Source organism: Vidua macroura, chromosome 23, assembly GCF_024509145.1.
Source record: "Vidua macroura isolate BioBank_ID:100142 chromosome 23, ASM2450914v1, whole genome shotgun sequence".
Classification (NCBI taxonomy): domain Eukaryota; kingdom Metazoa; phylum Chordata; class Aves; order Passeriformes; family Viduidae; genus Vidua; species Vidua macroura.
The window spans coordinates 588,073-603,823 of NC_071593.1; the positions used below are offsets into that span (position 1 = coordinate 588,073).

At 52.8% G+C, this 15,751-nt stretch overlaps 2 protein-coding genes across 3 annotated transcripts; one reads left to right on the forward strand and one right to left on the reverse strand.

Annotated features, from left to right (window-relative positions):
• Nucleotides 1-15: 15 nt before the first annotated feature.
• P3H1 (prolyl 3-hydroxylase 1) lies at nt 16-7,860 on the reverse strand. 2 transcript variants are annotated; one of them, XM_053997635.1, is made up of 15 exons: nt 7,366-7,860; nt 6,824-6,976; nt 6,473-6,662; nt 5,878-6,009; nt 3,931-4,070; nt 3,138-3,227; nt 2,975-3,027; nt 2,490-2,611; nt 2,187-2,314; nt 1,986-2,081; nt 1,722-1,872; nt 1,136-1,253; nt 870-945; nt 564-704; nt 16-486 (listed from the first exon to the last, which is right to left on the reverse strand). In XM_053997635.1, exons 1-15 carry the CDS (start codon nt 7,858-7,860, stop codon nt 367-369), a joined length of 2,205 nt encoding a protein of 734 aa, XP_053853610.1. In that variant the 3' UTR covers nt 16-366. The 2 variants fall into 2 exon arrangements, with proteins under 2 accessions (XP_053853610.1, XP_053853611.1); XM_053997636.1 differs by lacking the exons at nt 2,490-2,611; nt 2,975-3,027; nt 3,138-3,227; nt 3,931-4,070.
• Nucleotides 7,859-12,973, forward strand: C23H1orf50 (chromosome 23 C1orf50 homolog). The gene is made up of 4 exons (XM_053997640.1): nt 7,859-8,191; nt 9,083-9,169; nt 11,457-11,588; nt 12,253-12,973. Exons 1-4 carry the CDS (start codon nt 7,859-7,861, stop codon nt 12,442-12,444), a joined length of 744 nt encoding a protein of 247 aa, XP_053853615.1. The 3' UTR covers nt 12,445-12,973.
• Nucleotides 12,974-15,751: the final 2,778 nt, after the last annotated feature.

Here is a 15,751-nt window from a genome sequence, read left to right on the forward strand (position 1 = left end):
TCGGAAAGTAACAGCTTAGAAAAAAAATACTTTTATTCACCCATTTTCTGCAGAAGGCACTTAAATAGCTGCAAATTCAGGAAAGGCACACATCTGTACCTGCTGGCACCAGGGCCCCACCCCTAACACAGCATCCCTCCCTTGTCCCCATGTCACCCATCCCTGAGCCTCCATCACAGACCCCAGGTCAGTTCCGCAGAGGGATACGGGATGCTGCAGGGGTAGTACATGGCATTCCCCAAAGCCCCATTCCAACTGGGTTGGGGGCAGAGGGGGTCCCCTATGTTACCCTTATGACTGTGCAGCCCAAAGCCGCAATGCTGACATGACGAGTCCCAGCAGAGACGTCCTGGTCCCGGTAGGATGTCACAGTTCATCCTTCCCCACCACAATGGCAGCTGGTGATTCCTTCTCTGGCTGTGGCTCCAAATCCCCCTCTTCCATGCCGAAAAGCATTTTCACCAGGTCATCTGCCTGCACACGCTCCTATGGGCAGACCCATGGTGGTAAGTATAGCCACTGTCCCACCCAAAAACCCTACGCACTGCCAGGAGGGAGCTTACCCGCTCACTGTGCCGAGGGTCCAGGGTGAACCAGAGGGCAATAGCGCAGCGCTGACCCTTGGTCACAGCTTTCACCCCATGGGGGTTCTCTGAGCCAGAGGAGAAGCCCACGGCACGGCCACACTGCGGCTGGACTTCCGCCTGTCAAGGGTGGGAGACCAGGAGATCTCAGTCAGGGGTGAGTTGGTTCCCCTCAACCCAAGTTCATCTTTTGCAGTGGCTCAGGGGATATTCCCAGGGGACAAGGCCAACAGGCAGGAGCTGGATTTGGTGTTGCACATGGATCCTTGGAGCTGAGGTACTCACGGTCTCAGTCTTGGCATCCAGCTCGGTGAAGTAGAAAGCGCCTCCTTCAAAGTCCCCATTGAGGTAGAGGATTGCACTAAAGGGAGCAGGGAACAAGTGGAGGTGACAAGTAACCATCACCAGAGCTCCCCAACACCACGGCAAGAGCCAGAAGCAAGAAAGCCCAGGTTTGGTGTCCTCTGACCTTGCTTCTCCTAACTCAGGTGCCACCAAATCATGTGGTACCCTTAGGTGGGGAAGCTGCAGCTGACAGCCACCACCAGTACCTGTAATCCCGGAAAGTGTAGGCTGGGGGTTCCTTCATGCACAGCAGTGCCTCTGCATTGAGAATGCAGTTGTCCACATGCACCTCGTGGCTGTTGTCACTCCTACCTTCTTGCTTCTCTAGGGTAGAACAGGACATGTCAGGACCCCTCTGTGCAAGAAAAGGGTCTATCCCCAAGTATCTTGTGCTTGCGGATGACAAGAGAGTCATGTGTTAGCCTAAAGCACTTCCAGTTGCTGGAATGTGGATCGTGCAAGGCCATTTGGGTGGCACGAAACACTGTTGATTTGTCCCATGGCATTTCCATGGCCCTCCAGGCACAACCTCTCTCAGCACCCATGCCAAAATGCCTCAGAGTGATGAAATCCTGTATGGCATGAAGCCATCTGCCCTGTTAGAGGCAACAACAGAGCTGCTGCTCATCTTCCCAAACTGGGCTTAGGGACAAGCTTCCTACACCCTCCGGGGAAGAGGAGTGGGTTAGGGAACAGCAAGGAGGTCTCCAAAGAAAGGTCCAAGACTACACCACTCCAGTTGTTAGAGGAGATCCAAACAGGACAAGACTTGTTCCTCTGGGCCACACTCACCATCAATGGCTGTGCGACACACTAGATGGGAGTAGGAGAAATGGAGTGGGACCTCCAGGCGGAAGTAGGACTCAATCATGTGCCGCACCTTCTCTGTCACGTTGTAGTACAAGTAGGCACTGTGCAGGGGCACCTTGCCCTCCTGGCCCAGCTGTGGAGGACAGACAGGACAGGGACTCAGCCCCAGATGGGCATGGGCAACCATCTCCCCCAAAACTACCCTCCCTTGTCCCCACCGCCTGTTTCTCCACACAGCCACCCAACCTTGAGGGCCTTGAGGACAGTGACGCCATAGAAGGTCTCGCTGGGAGTGTGAGGAGAGGTCTTCCCCCGATAGCCATCTCCAGCCAAGGCAGCTGCCTGCAAAACCCAATTGGTGTTACTGGTCTGATGTGTGAACTGCAGGATGGGACCCCTTGGCATCCTCTACCCATCTCTGCCTGCTCCACCTGTTCTTGCACTCACGTTAGCGAGTCTCTGCAGCTCTCGGCACTCCTCGGCAGAAAGGACTCCATCCACCACGACACGCTGGGAGCCATTCAGGGCCTTGGAGTTCATGGTGACACTGGCTCCTTTGTACACCAAAGGGCCACCTGTGGCACAAATGGGATTGGTGGACATAGGGAGAGATGCCACCAACTCTGGTGTGGCTGGGGGAAGCTGTGGTCCCTCCACTACTCCTGCTGCCACTCATGTGTGGAGGGACTGTGAGCTGGCAGCAGGGGTCACAAAGGTCTCCATCCCACCTCCCCTCCTGGCCTTCTCCACCTTCTCGGATGAACTTGCTCATGTCGGCAGACTCTTTGGCCTTCTCCTCCACCAGTGTCTCAATCTCCTTCATGAGGTTGCCGATTTCCTCAGAGATGCGTGCTGCTGTCTCCCGCTCCACCCTGGGCATGCGGCAGCCATCAGCACCACCACCCCACTGTCCCCACATCAGAAATCAGGGCCACTAAGACAAGGGCAGGACAAGTTGTCTCAGGTGCTGGTAACAAAGCTGGCACTTAGACTGGAGGGAGTCACCTCAATGCGTCCCTCACTCTGAGGTGTCTGGGGTGACCTACGCATGCCCATCATCCCATGGGTTGATGGGAAGTAAAGTTCTGCCCTCCAGCAGCCTCTTCCAGTCCCAACATCAAAACTTCCCTGGGCAGAAGCTCTATGCCATGTCCTTTGGCCCAAAGCCCACAGAGGAAGAAGGGTTTGTCCTGTCAGACCCCCATTGGGTGAGCTTGGCTGGGGACAGCACTCACTTCTGTTTCTCTCGCAGTCTTTTTGGTATCACCTCTTCAGGTGTCCATGTGTCCTGCCGCCAGAAGAACAACATCAGGAGGTGGACAAAGATCTGGCCAGGACACAGACCCCTCATTTGCATTCCATCTGGCCACTGCATCACCCTGGTCTCACATCACCCACCGGGTCCACAAAAGGGATGCCAAAGACGTCATAGCTGAAGAAGAGCAGCTTCTTCTCCATCAGACTCTGCTGGTAATATACCTGGATCTCCTGTGGCAAGGGGCAGAGGGATGGGGTGAGATACAGCAGGAGGATTCTGAAAAATCCTGAGTGTGGGTAGGAAGATGCAGGTTTACACCATTCCTGTGATCCTTGCTCCAGACCCACAGCCTGGTTTCCTTCTCCATCTGGCAGCTGGGAAGCAAGTGGCACTCCCCATCCTGTCTGAACTTCCCTGTGGACAAGCCCTGGGGAGATGACAGTTGATCAGAGGCACATGTGTGTCCCTTCTGCAGTAAGCTCTTTAGGAGCAGTTTCCCTTCCCCTACTCCAACTGGTGTGGGGCAGAGACTCCCATCATGCCTGTCAAGTCCCAGGCAGGACCTGGCCATCCAAATTTGGCTATTTTGAAGCCAAATCCTCTGCTTTTTAAGCAATTTCACTTTGGTTGTGGAAAAGTGCAACAGAGGTGGCCTCAGATCCTCCTAAAAAGATCGTCCACCTGCCTCTCACAGCCCCTTCTCTCAGGAATGGGTCCATGTGCGCCAGTCAATCAGCTTCACTTGGCCTAAGACATTTTGCCAGTGATGTTTTTCAGCTTTTCAACTACTTTCCAGCTTGTCTGACCTTAAATTCACCCATTCCTGTCCACCTTCAGTAGCTGGCATGGAGGAGACCCTACAGCTTCTGCAAAGATTCCCAGAGAGGAGAGAAGATGTCCCTCACTGAGCAATTGTCCTATCTGATTGCTCACCTCTCGAGGTTGGATGGGTCTGGCCAGGTTTTCCCCCAGGATGGCAGTGTAATAGGCCAAATTTTGGTTCATCACCTCGTCATGTGGGAAGAAGAGCAAATAGGTTTTGGCACATTCAATGGCTTTTTCATAATTCCCATCTGCAATGAGAAATGGGGCTGTTAATGGCATGTCCAAGGACACTGGAGGCAGAACAAAGACAGATATGGAGGAGAGATGAAGTTCTAAACAGTGTCACGAGTAGGGCAGATCCCCTGGAGCAAGGATAACTGCTGCCACAAAGGCAAAATTCAGACTATATGGTGCTCTCCTGTCTCCAGAAACCATCACAACAGAAACCAGATGTACTTGTACAGCTTGGGTACTTTTCTCACTTGGAAAACGTTACAAAGCCTATTTAGAGGTAGCCAGACCCAACCATTTACTGGCAAACCTGCAGTTTCCAGCCACTGAAGCATCCTACCCCACTTTCATGTGGTCTTTCACGGAATCAATCAGATTGGAAGGGACCACAGTGGGTCATCTGGTCCAACCTCTCTGCTTGAGCAGGATCCTCCGAGAGCATACAGCACAGGACTGTCTCCAGATTGCCTGGAATATCCCCAGTGACAGAGATGTGACAACCTCTCTGGACAATCTCTTCAGTGCTCAGTTGCTGCATACGTCCTCATATCCAGGTGGAACTTCCTAGCCATGAGTTTCTGCCTCTTGTCCTATTGCTCAGCACCACAGAGCAGAGCCTGACTCCATCCTCCAAAACTACCCTGCAAATACTGACAAACATTGAAGAGGTCCCCTCACAGCTGTCTCTTCTTGAGGATTTCCATCCTCTTGGACTTCATATTTTTTCTCCTCCTTTTGAAGAAATTCACACAGAAACATTTTATACTTTTCTAAAGAAGTAAATAAAAAATGAAATCAAATCAGGTGTATTTTCCTGGGTTGTAACTCTTCTGCAGTGGGAATGTGCTGCTGTGAATTGAGGCAAGAGGTGGACAGTTGGCGAAGAGGAAAAAAAAAAAAAAGCCTCTCTTGGCTGTTGTTTCACTTGAAAAGTGAAGCTGCCCAGTAATAAAGCAACGTGGAGAGTGACTGCTGCCAAGCACAGAGAGATCCAAGCTCCTGGAGAATGTTTCAGGCAGGAGGAACATGCCTGTATGAACCTCATGAAGTACAAGGCCTAGTGGAAGGCTCTCCATCAGTATCAGTGAAGATGGGGGGATGGATGGGATTAGAGCACCCCATGGAGAAGGATATGGAGATAATAGCGGATAAAAAATTGCACAGGACCTATCCAGGTGCACTAGCAGCTCAGAACCCCACCCCCCAGGCTGATCCCTGGCAGCATGGGCAACAAGTGAGGGAGGGATTCTGCCCCTCTGCTCCACTCTGGTGGAATGCCACTTGCAGTGCTGCATCCAGCTCTGGGTTCCCCAGCATAAGGATATGGACTCCTTAGAGTGGGTCCAGAGGAGGCCACAAAAATGGGCAGAGGACTGGAGTCCCTCTGTGAAGAAAGGCTGAGAGAATTTGGCTTGTTGAACCTGGACATGGGAAGGCTCCTGAGAGATCTTGATGGCCTTCCCATACCAAGAGGGGCCACAAGAGAGATGAAGGCAACTTTTTATAGTTTATAAGGTTTATAGAGACAGGACAAGGGGAATTGTCTTAAACTGGAGAAGGGCAGCATTAGGTTGGCCATAAGGAAGGAATTTTCTCTGATAAGAGTGGTGAGGCCCTGGCACAGACTGCCCAGTGTTAAAGACCAGGTTGGATGGGGCTCTAGGAGATCTGAGTGACCAGTGCTAGATGTCCCTTCATCTTCGGTTGGACTGATGAGATTATTTTTGAAGCTCCTTTCCCCACCCAAACCACTCTGAGGATCCATATTTCAGGCAGAGTGCCCAGTGCTGACAACCCCAGAGGATAAGGTGAGGAGCTGCTTACTGTTGTAGTAGGCAAACTGCAGGTAGTTGAAGTGCGAGGGCAGGAAATCCTCCAGAGGCTTCTCCTGGCCGGGCTGTGAGGCCAGTTCTGTGACGCAGCCCTGCTTGCAGCTTAGCACTTGCATGGAGTGATCTGGCAGAGAAAAACACCATGTCACTGCTTACAGTCACCCATGGGCTGATGGGCAGGACACTGAGGGGTATCCAATCTCCTGCTCATACTGGGGTTGTTGCAAGCTTTTTCATAGTGGAAAACCCTCAGGGATAGGGGTTGTCCACCTCTGAGTTGATCAGTGTGGGGTTATGGTGCTCTCTCATGACAGACTAGCCATCCTCAGCCTCCCATCACATCCTGGTGACCCTCTCCTGGTCTCTCTTCTGTCTTTCCAAGTTCCTCTTGGAGAATTCCTGGGCGTCAGCCCTAGTGCTAAGTGCAGGTAAACACTTCCTGCCACTTACTGGCCACACTTTCCCTAGTGAAAGCTAGGATGGGGTTTCCACTCTTCAGGGACGCCCTACCCCCACCCCAGGTCTTTGTGGACCAGCCCCCGAAGAATTGTACTCTTGTGACAGGACCCAGAAGGCATGGCTCCCACCTGTAACGGCCTGGAAAAGGTCTGCATTGTACTCAAGATAGTTGTAGCCCTCGTAGTCATACGGTCCCTCGCAGAGAGCACGGCACTCAGTGTCAGCCACAAAATACTCCTCCAGTGCCTTCTCCAGGTGCAGGATGGCAGCAGCTGGCTGCTCCTCCGTGTAAAACCGGATGCCCAGCTGAAACTCGCTCTGCGGAAGGATGAGAAATGATGAGGGGATCTCAATGTTTCACTCCCCATGATGGATCACAATGCCACAATGGCATCTCATGAGCTCTCTGAGCCAGCAACTGTGGTGTGATTGCCCTGGGTTGCACAGCGGACAGGGGCTTTGGGAGGGGAGGGTCTTACCAGGTGGGGTTTGGCCTCCAGGTCAGTGAAGTCATCCTCGTGGACTCCCACCATGGCCTGGTAGTACTCCAGGTTCTGCCTCATCTCCTGGTGCCCGGGGTTGGCCACGAAGAAGGTGTGAGCAGCCGCCGCTGCCTGCGCCGGCCGGTTCATCTGGGTGGGACGGGGGTGAGACAGCGCGGATCCCACGCGGCGCGGAGGGGACACCCGCCCCCGGGGCATCCCGGCAGCGGGGAGGGAGGGCGGTGACAGGGGCGGATCCGGCGAGCTCCGACGTGGCACTGGTGGTGGGGGAGCGCGACGGCGGGGGGGGGGGGGGGGGCAAGGCCAGGACTGCCGGCCGGCAACCCCACTCCGCCGGGGCACACACACCGAACCCTCTCGGCGTCCCGGGACCGGGATCGCCACCGGCCGGTTCACCCGGTCCCACCTATCCATCTTCCCGGCCTGATTCCGGGATCGTCCGCGCATCTCGCCCGTCCCAAAACCCGTCGTAGCGGAACACCCGTTCCCCTTTTCCTTCCCCGCCGCTAGTGCCGCACCTTGAAATAGGCGACCTGAAGGTAGTTGTAGGGGCTACGCCGGCCGAACTCCCGGTCCAGCTCCTCGCCCAGGCGGTACCGGGAGGGCGCAGCGGGCCCGCAGCCCCGCAGGCAGGCGGCGCGGCGAAGCAGCGCCCGAAAGAACCACAAGTCCCGGAGCACCGGGTCGGTTTGGGACTCGGTTCCCTCCGCCGGCTCCGCTGTGGCGTTGGCGCAGCGCAGGCGGCACCGCACCAGGCGGGAGCGCACGGCGGCCCGCGCCCGCAGCGCCCTCTCCATCTGCAGCACTACGGTGGGCCAGTCCCCCCGCGCGTACGCCTCGGCACCGGCGGCGAACAGCGCGTCCGGGGACTGGGCGGGCAACGGCGGGTCGCCCGGTGCTAGGGTCGGGACCGGGACCTGGACCGGTTCCGGTGGCGTGGCCGCCCGCGCCAGCAGCACCATCAGCAACGCCGGCAGCAGCAACAGCAGAAGAGGCAGCGGCGACAGCGCCATGTCCGAACGGCGGCCGAACCGCGGCACCACACGCCCCGGGCACGGCGCGATACGAACTCCGCCCCCTCCGCCCCGCCCGCCGGCCAATCAGAGACAGCAGAGCCCCGCCATGGCCGCACCCCTCACTGTGCGTGCTGACGCCTCGGCGGAAGCCTCTCCACCGGGCGGAAGCGGTGGGTCGTGGCTGCCGATGGCGGAGGGCGGCGCGGAGCCTGGGGACGAGGGCCCCGGGCCTGGCCCCGGGCTGGCCCTGGTCGAGGGCAGCGCCGGCCGCGCCGGCCGTGTCGGGGAGCCCGGGGACCTAGTGGCCCTGGCCCAGCAGGTGCAGCAGGTGAGGGCCGGGTCCCAGCGGCGGGGCTGCGGGGGCAGGGCTGGGCTCGCTGTCCACTGCCTCCCGGACGTCTCCCGGGCCTTCTCAGGCGGCGGCGGCCTTGGTGCCTCCCAACGCGTCCCGCTGCTCTTCGGTCGCCCTGGCAGCCTCCTGGTGTGTCCTGTGCTGTTTCCCACAATTTCCCACTGTCCCCTCCCAGTATGTTGCAGTGCCCTGCCAATATCTTGCCGAGTTCCCATGTTGTTGGTGTCTCCAGAACCTCCCATTACACTTCAGTACTTCCCACTGTGCCTTGCTGCCCCACAGTGATTCTTAGAGCATCCCACTTAAGTCCCATCCCAGTATGCCATGCTGCCTCCCAGTATGTCCCACTATATATAGTTCACAGCAGCATGTACAGATGCCTCCCACTACCATCCTCCTAGTCCATTCTAGCACCCCTGATATGTCCTATGACTCCTTCAGTGATTCCCAGTCCATCCTGCCTCTCAGTCCACCCCAGTTTTTCCTGATCTGTTCTACTGGTCCTCCCAGTGTGCTCCAGTATGTTATACTGTAACCCCAGTGCCTCAGAGTACATCCTACTGATCTCCGGTGATGTGTCCCAGAGCTTCTCAGTTCATCTAAATGCTTAGTGTATGTCCTACTGCCTCCCTGTGTATTGCACTACCTCCCAGTCCAACCCACTGCCTCCCAGTATGTCCTACTGCTCCCTCTCACTGCCCCTCAGCCTATCCAGACAGCTCCTGGTCCTTGCTCCTGCCTGGGGGTGCCAGGACAGCTCCTGCGCCCTCCAACTGTTGATGCCTTGAGCTTGACCATAGGTGGCTCAGCACAGTCCAAAGGGCTGTGGTTCTTCCTGTTCTGACCAGCCCTGATTTTCTCTCCCAGGCCAATGACTTTGTCCGAGCAAATGCCTGCAACAAACTGACAGTCATAGCTGAGCAGATCCGGCACCTGCAGGAGCAGGCGCGGAAGGTGAGTAAGGATGGGCAGAAGGCTCATTGCCTTGTCTTGGGAGATGAGCATCTGCTGCAGCTGCTGAGCATTTGGGGAGAGCTGTGGCCTGTGTGTGAGTTGGGGCCAGGAGCTGAGCAGAGGAGATTTAGTGGAAAAATGAGGAGGTTTATTGTCCAGTGTCAAGGGGGATGGGGGAGGGTTGATTTTTGTGCTTTCCCTGTGTCCTCAGCAAACCAGGAAGGACTTTGTGAATAAAGTAGGGGAGCAAGGGTGGCTGGTGTAAAACAGCTTGCAGGTATCAGGACAGAGAGAGATGACTCTGGTTTTGGGACAGGTGACTTGTGTGCACTGTGCTCTTGGAAGGATCTGATGATGATGTGGCCCTAGCTGGATCTGAGGCCCTGGGATAGTGGTGCAATTCAATGGGTTCCTCTGTGAGCAACTAGCGCTTTCGAGGCCTGGAGCACAATCACTATGATACCTGACAACAGAGGCAAAGGATGGGTCTTTGTATGGAAATCTAGGGACAGTTTATTGAGCTTCTAAGGGAATCCAGGAACAAACTTGGATTGAGGGCACAGGTTTTATATGGTGAAAAAGGGGCGGATCTCAGGGTCAAGGTCCAATGGGAACAGGTGAAAATGGTGCAGAGGCGGGGCAGCCAACCAGGGGAACCAGTAGGGTAACAGAGGTGGAACACGGCCTCAGACTGGGACCAATGGGGATCAGGAGAGGGGAGAACATTCTAGGAAATATGGTGAAGAGGGAGCTGAACTGGGGTGGAGCGACTGTACGAACCAATGGAAATTAAGATATTAACATGTGCCTGCAAAAGCCTATGGGAGTGAGGCACTTCTCACCTTAATCTAAGAGGGGTGTTTCTCCTTGCCTGCTTCTGCATCCCGAAGCTTAAAGGGTGATAGCCCTAGTGGTTGGCTCTCAGGCCTCCGTACTGGGAAAGATGAGTTCTCTACCTAACGGTAAGCTTGGTTTGCATGTTTATTCTGATTCATTTGCTGGAGTGGGTGGTCCCAGGAGTACACAGCAGGGCTTGGCTGTGTTCATCAGTCCAGCCTTCCAATCTTACGAGTAAAATCAGGAGCCAGAGTGGGGAAGGATCTGCCAGTCATTGCAACTGACCCACTGCCATTGAGGCCATTACATCATGTAATCATTAACTGGTGGAGCTGTAGCAGTCAGGTGGTGGAACTGGGAAGATGAATTCTCCTTTGTTTGGTGCCCCCACCTGGTTTTAACAGGAAGGCCTGTCTTAGGTTGCAAATGCAAGTTGTAGCTGGGGGTGTGTATTCAATTACCATCTGTTAGAGGTGGGGCAGTTATCTCCTGTTAATTGGGTCACCTGTTAAAACCAGGTGGGGCAGTTTTCTTTATCTCTTCTATGACCCATCTTCCCTCTGGGGAGATATCTTCTGGCAATGGGCCATTGAGTGTCACTGCATGAGTGATAAAATTACATCATCCCATTGGGAGAAGCTCCCCCCAGGGGAGGAGCTAAGCATTCCTACCTGAATATAATCTGACATTTGGAAGACCACAGTCAGCCTTTTCCCACTGGATTCCCAGTGAAGCAGCTTTGTTTTCCACTGGATTCCCAGTGGAAGACCAGGCCCATCTACGCCATCACTGGACCTTCAGAGGAAAACTACATCCTTCTACAGGATCACTGCTTCAACAGAACCACATTTGTCATTCCAGGAGGACTGCAGCCATTATTTAATCAGACTGCTACCAACAGCGTGACCAACAGGGTGTCAGGTCATATTTCTGATTCTGTCAGTGTTGTTTTGTATTACTGCATTTTTATTTTTATTCTTTTCCTAATAAAGAACTATTATTCCTACTCCCGTATCTTTGCCTGAGAGCCCCCTTAATTTCAAAATGATAATAATTTGGAGGGATGAGGCTTACATTTTCCATTTCAATAGAGGCTCCTGCCTTTCTCAGCAGATTCCTGTATTTTCAAACCAAGACAAGACCCCAGTCCAGCAGCTGTGTGTGGAAATGAGGAGTAAGCCCAGCATGTGGTGGCGTCAAGTGTAGAGGTGAATCTGGGGTGAGATGCAGAGGTATCTCCACCTCTGTGGAGAGGTTCTCTTAAGTCCTACTGACAGGGAAGAATTGAAAAAAACTTGATCTCTTTGGAAAGCATCTCTTCCTGTGTGCCAGGGAGATCAAGGCCTCGTGACCCATAGGTCAAGTGATGTGCCTTGGGCTATGGCTGAGAGGCAATAGCATGTTGTCATGTTATTTCAAGTGTAAAGATGTTAACTTTTGTGTATTCCAGGTCTTGGATGAAGCTAACAGGGATGCTGATCTGAACCACGTGGCCTGCAACCTTGTGAAGAAGCCAGGAAATGTTTACTACATGTACAGGCGGGAGAGTGGGCAGCGGTATTTCTCCATCCTGTCTCCTAAGGTGGGTGATTACAGGCCATGAAGAAGCAGGGAGGGGAAAAAAGTAATGTTTCTGGTGCTTGGGAACATATGGACCTCAGGCAAAAGCACCAGCTTGATGGGGATATTTGTTTGTCCCTACTCAGGTTTGGTGTTTGCCCTTGCTCTTGGTTCATCTGCTGGGGCCAGAGCCATTTTATGGAGTTCTCTGGCTCTTGATGGAGAATGGCAAGAAGCCCTTTGGGTCATGGACCTGAATATTGTCTTTTGGTACCTGTGGTTCTTTGTCTGAAAGTAAAGAACTGACAACATGCCCTGAGCCTTCCCTGGCTGGTGTGGCTGCCTGGCAGGATGGTCTCTTCAGGTACTTCAGCCCAGGAACTGAGTTTGCCTGCAGCTGAAGGGATGGTCTTGGAGATCTCCTCCTTCCAGACTACCTATTTTCTTACATGCAGGGTGAAGGCTTCAGGGCAGGTCAGGGAGATCTTGTGTCCACAAGCCTTCCTCTATCAGCAGTGGTGGTGCTCGACCTGATCTTGGACTTGGGGTAGCTGAACCTATTTTTAGGTTAGGAAATGGTATGGTCATGTAGCTGGGACTGCTTCAAAGGTAGTAGGGCTGAAGGACAGCACAGCCCACCTCCAAGGGAAACTGAACACTGATGGAATCTCTCTTTTCTCCACCAGGAATGGGGTACCACTCCCCATGAATTTCTTGGCGCCTATAAGCTCCAGCATGACATGTCCTGGACTCCATTTGAGGACATAGAGAGACGAGATGCTGAAATAACTGTCCTGGAGAAGCTGCTGAGCCAGCCGGCAGCACTGCCTCTGTGCATGGAGCCCAACTTCCAGGGCCTGACCAAGTCACACAAGTGACCACACAGGACCCCCTGAGCAGAGTCCCTGAGTGAGGGGACACAGTACCTGTACGCTGCCAAAGGCAGGGTGGAAAGAGACCAAGAAACAAAAATGCTGATTGCTTTTGTGCTTTAAAGAGACTAATTCTGAATTCAGTCTTACTGGATTTTCTAGTAATTCAATAATTGACTTCATTGACCTATGCCAAGCTGTAGCAAGAGGCAGGTGATACCAGGAGGTGTGAGTTCCAAGAGTGCTCGGAGCAAAAAGCAGAAATGTTTGGGATAGATGTGCTAATACTGTAAAATAATATCTCCTATCTGCCTGGCTCTGGTGTACCTCCCTGTGAAATGCATCAGGTAATGATCTCAGGGCTGGATTTTCCCCCTTATTAAAATGCACATTTAGAGAGCTCTGTGGTCTGGGAAGAGTAGTCAAAAGCTTGTGCAAAGGGTCTGCTGTGATGATTCTTCTGGTCTCTGTCCTAGCTGGTCTGAATCTGGGAACATGAAGCTTTTCTCTGGAAAGAGCATCCTCAAAAGTGCCATGCAGGCTTCAGGTGTTCTCCAGATGATGTGTGTTTCACATCCTCATGCATTCCCCCTTGGATTTGAGTGCATGAGCTGCTAGGTAGAGGCAGGATACCGGATGACTTTATGCCAGAGCAGTGGGGAGAGTACAATAAATCAACTATGATCTCACATGTACCACCAAGACAGGCCCTGTGTTCTTCCTGCATGGCAAAAATACCTTTAGTTTTGCCAGGAAGACTTAGTGGCACGTGGAGCTGGTAGGATACCTCCAGCATGTTTTTTTCCATCTAGGAAAACTAGGGAGAAGTAAAGATCAGAGCTGCTGAGGAGATATCCTCCCTCTGCCCAGCCACACAGGGCTTCTTCAGGAATTTCTGTGAGGAACCAAAGTTGGAATTTGTTGTCAGAGAGGATGTCCAGGTTGGATCCTGGTATGTAACATTAGATCTGGTCGGATTCTCCCATGACTTGCTCACTTTTCTGACATGACAAGACGATCTTGTATGCTACTCCAGGCATTGCATGTAGACAATCACCTTGCCATCTCCATGGGCAACATGAGAGTGTTGGGGACCACTTGTAGGAGCTGAATTCTGACCCTGGGGTCTGGGCCAGCTATGGATGGAATTGGTGCTTCTTGGTGGAGCCTGACTGTGAGGGCATCTGCAAAAATGAGAGCTTGGGGACCAGCACTGTCACTGTGTTTTGCCATTGCTGGAGTTTATTCCCCCTTTGCAGGACACAGCCTTACCTCAAGTCTCTAGCATCCCTCTGTCCTCATCCCCACACACTGGGAGTTGCCTTGGGAAATGCTCAAGGCTGCTGGCAGTGACAGTTCCTCATGGGAAGAGCTGTCTCCTGCTGGTGTTACAGAAGATTGGAAGGTTTGGGGCAGCTCCCTAGCCCAGGATTTTTTTTGTCCCAGATTTTCTTCTCTTAGCTCTGTCCAGTGCAGTAGCTCACCTACATCCCAGCATGGCTGAGCCTCTGTTTGGCAGAAACCTTGGATTCAATATGGGACATTTTTTCTCAATATCTTTCCTCACTTGGAGCACAAGGGCATATTAACAGCAATTTGTTATTAGTAGTAGTAATATTAGACCAGGCTATAATTAATTCCTTTACAAGTTACAGGTGCTGAATTTGACAGGGTTTTTCTCTGCTTGTTTCACCGCCTTGAGTCTGATTTTACTGCATGCTATTATATCTTAACTTGGAAGGGAGAAAGTTAATTACTGCATGGACTTTGTGTGGTGCTAATTACAGCAACACCAGATTTTCATGTGTGTTGATTTATGTTCCTCTGGGACGTGAGGATTCCTGCCCTGGTTTTATCTGTTTCCATCATTAATATCTGTACCGTGGTATGCACAAGAGGATTGGGGGATGTCATGTGTGTCCAGCAGACACCCCTGGCTCTCCATACCCCACAAGTCACCAGTGTTCTGCAGTTCCTCTAGGCACTGTCAAGTCTTTCTCTAGGATTTGCCCCCAAAAAGCAAAACCACTATGGCTTTGTATGAAAAGACAAAGGAGGCCTCAAGAGACAGGACATTGAGGTGATGAGCTCATAGTCATGCTCAGTGTTCTTGGTGCTGTGGGAAGTGGGGAATGAGGCTGGTGCAGGGAGCAGTTGATGGAAAGGGGGAACCATTCCCTCAATACTGCTTATGCACTGTTGGGATGTAATTAAAGCCAAAGAACCGAGGCATCATCAGAAATATTGGAAGGTGCTCTAGAGCCAAAACAACACATAATCTGGAACACAGACAAGGATTAAGCTGGTTGAGGTGGAGACTCCTGTGATGCTTGCGGCGAGGATGAGTTTCTGGAGGAATGATGAGATGGTGCTGTGTGGGAGACTCCAGGGTCTCTCCAGGTTCTTGATCTCATCCACTTTGCTCAGCCTCTACCCAGCTGGTGCCTTTGTGCTAGACAGGGCAGGGATTTAATTGAAAATTATCTGGAAGACACAGTGAGACACTGATATCCATTCATGATTTCATCTTGAAAATTCTTTTGAGAATGTTCCTCTTCCTTTGCTCTTTTGTGAGTGCTCAGGGCAGCAATGAGCATATTCGGAAGGCACAGGCTCTTTCCAAAATCCCCAGGGATGTCGAATATTTGCAGAAGGCACAGATATGCTTCTGACACCATTACATTGGGCAGAGTGGGTTTTGTTCTGTCTTTGGCCATGCAGATGAACCAGGGCTCATTTAAGAAGTCCAACACAAAGATGCTCTGAGGGTTTGACCCATTCCAGGTGCTCTCCAGAGCCAGTGTTTGGTGACTTGAAGCTGCTGGCACTAGTACTTGCAGCTCTTTCCAGCTTTTAAAATTTGAATTACTCTGAAGTTTTCTGTTTCAGGCCAGATTCTTGTTTTGCTTCTCAAAGTAGTCATGCCTGGAGATTTTCTTTCTTGCCTCTTGTTCCTGAACGATGGGGGTGGTTGCCGTAAGTGCCCACTGCTCTGGGGTGTAATCTCCCAGCCACGAGGAGTGTCCCAACAGGAGGAACTGTGGATCTTTGGCCCTTTTTATGTTAGCTTCAGGTCCAGGGAGAAAAGAAAAAAAAACAAAAAACACGAAAAAACCCAAAACAAAACAAAAAAAAACCCACCAAAAACCAAAACCAAACAAAGCCAGAGGGAGTTCCGGCGCTCCCCAGGCGAGCCCCACATCGGGCAGGCCGTGCCTGCGCGCCCCCTGCCGGTCCATGCAGCGCGCTGCGAGCAGCGGCGCATGGCCGGCAGGGGGCGCCGTAGCTGGCACGCCCCTCACCAGCACGCTGC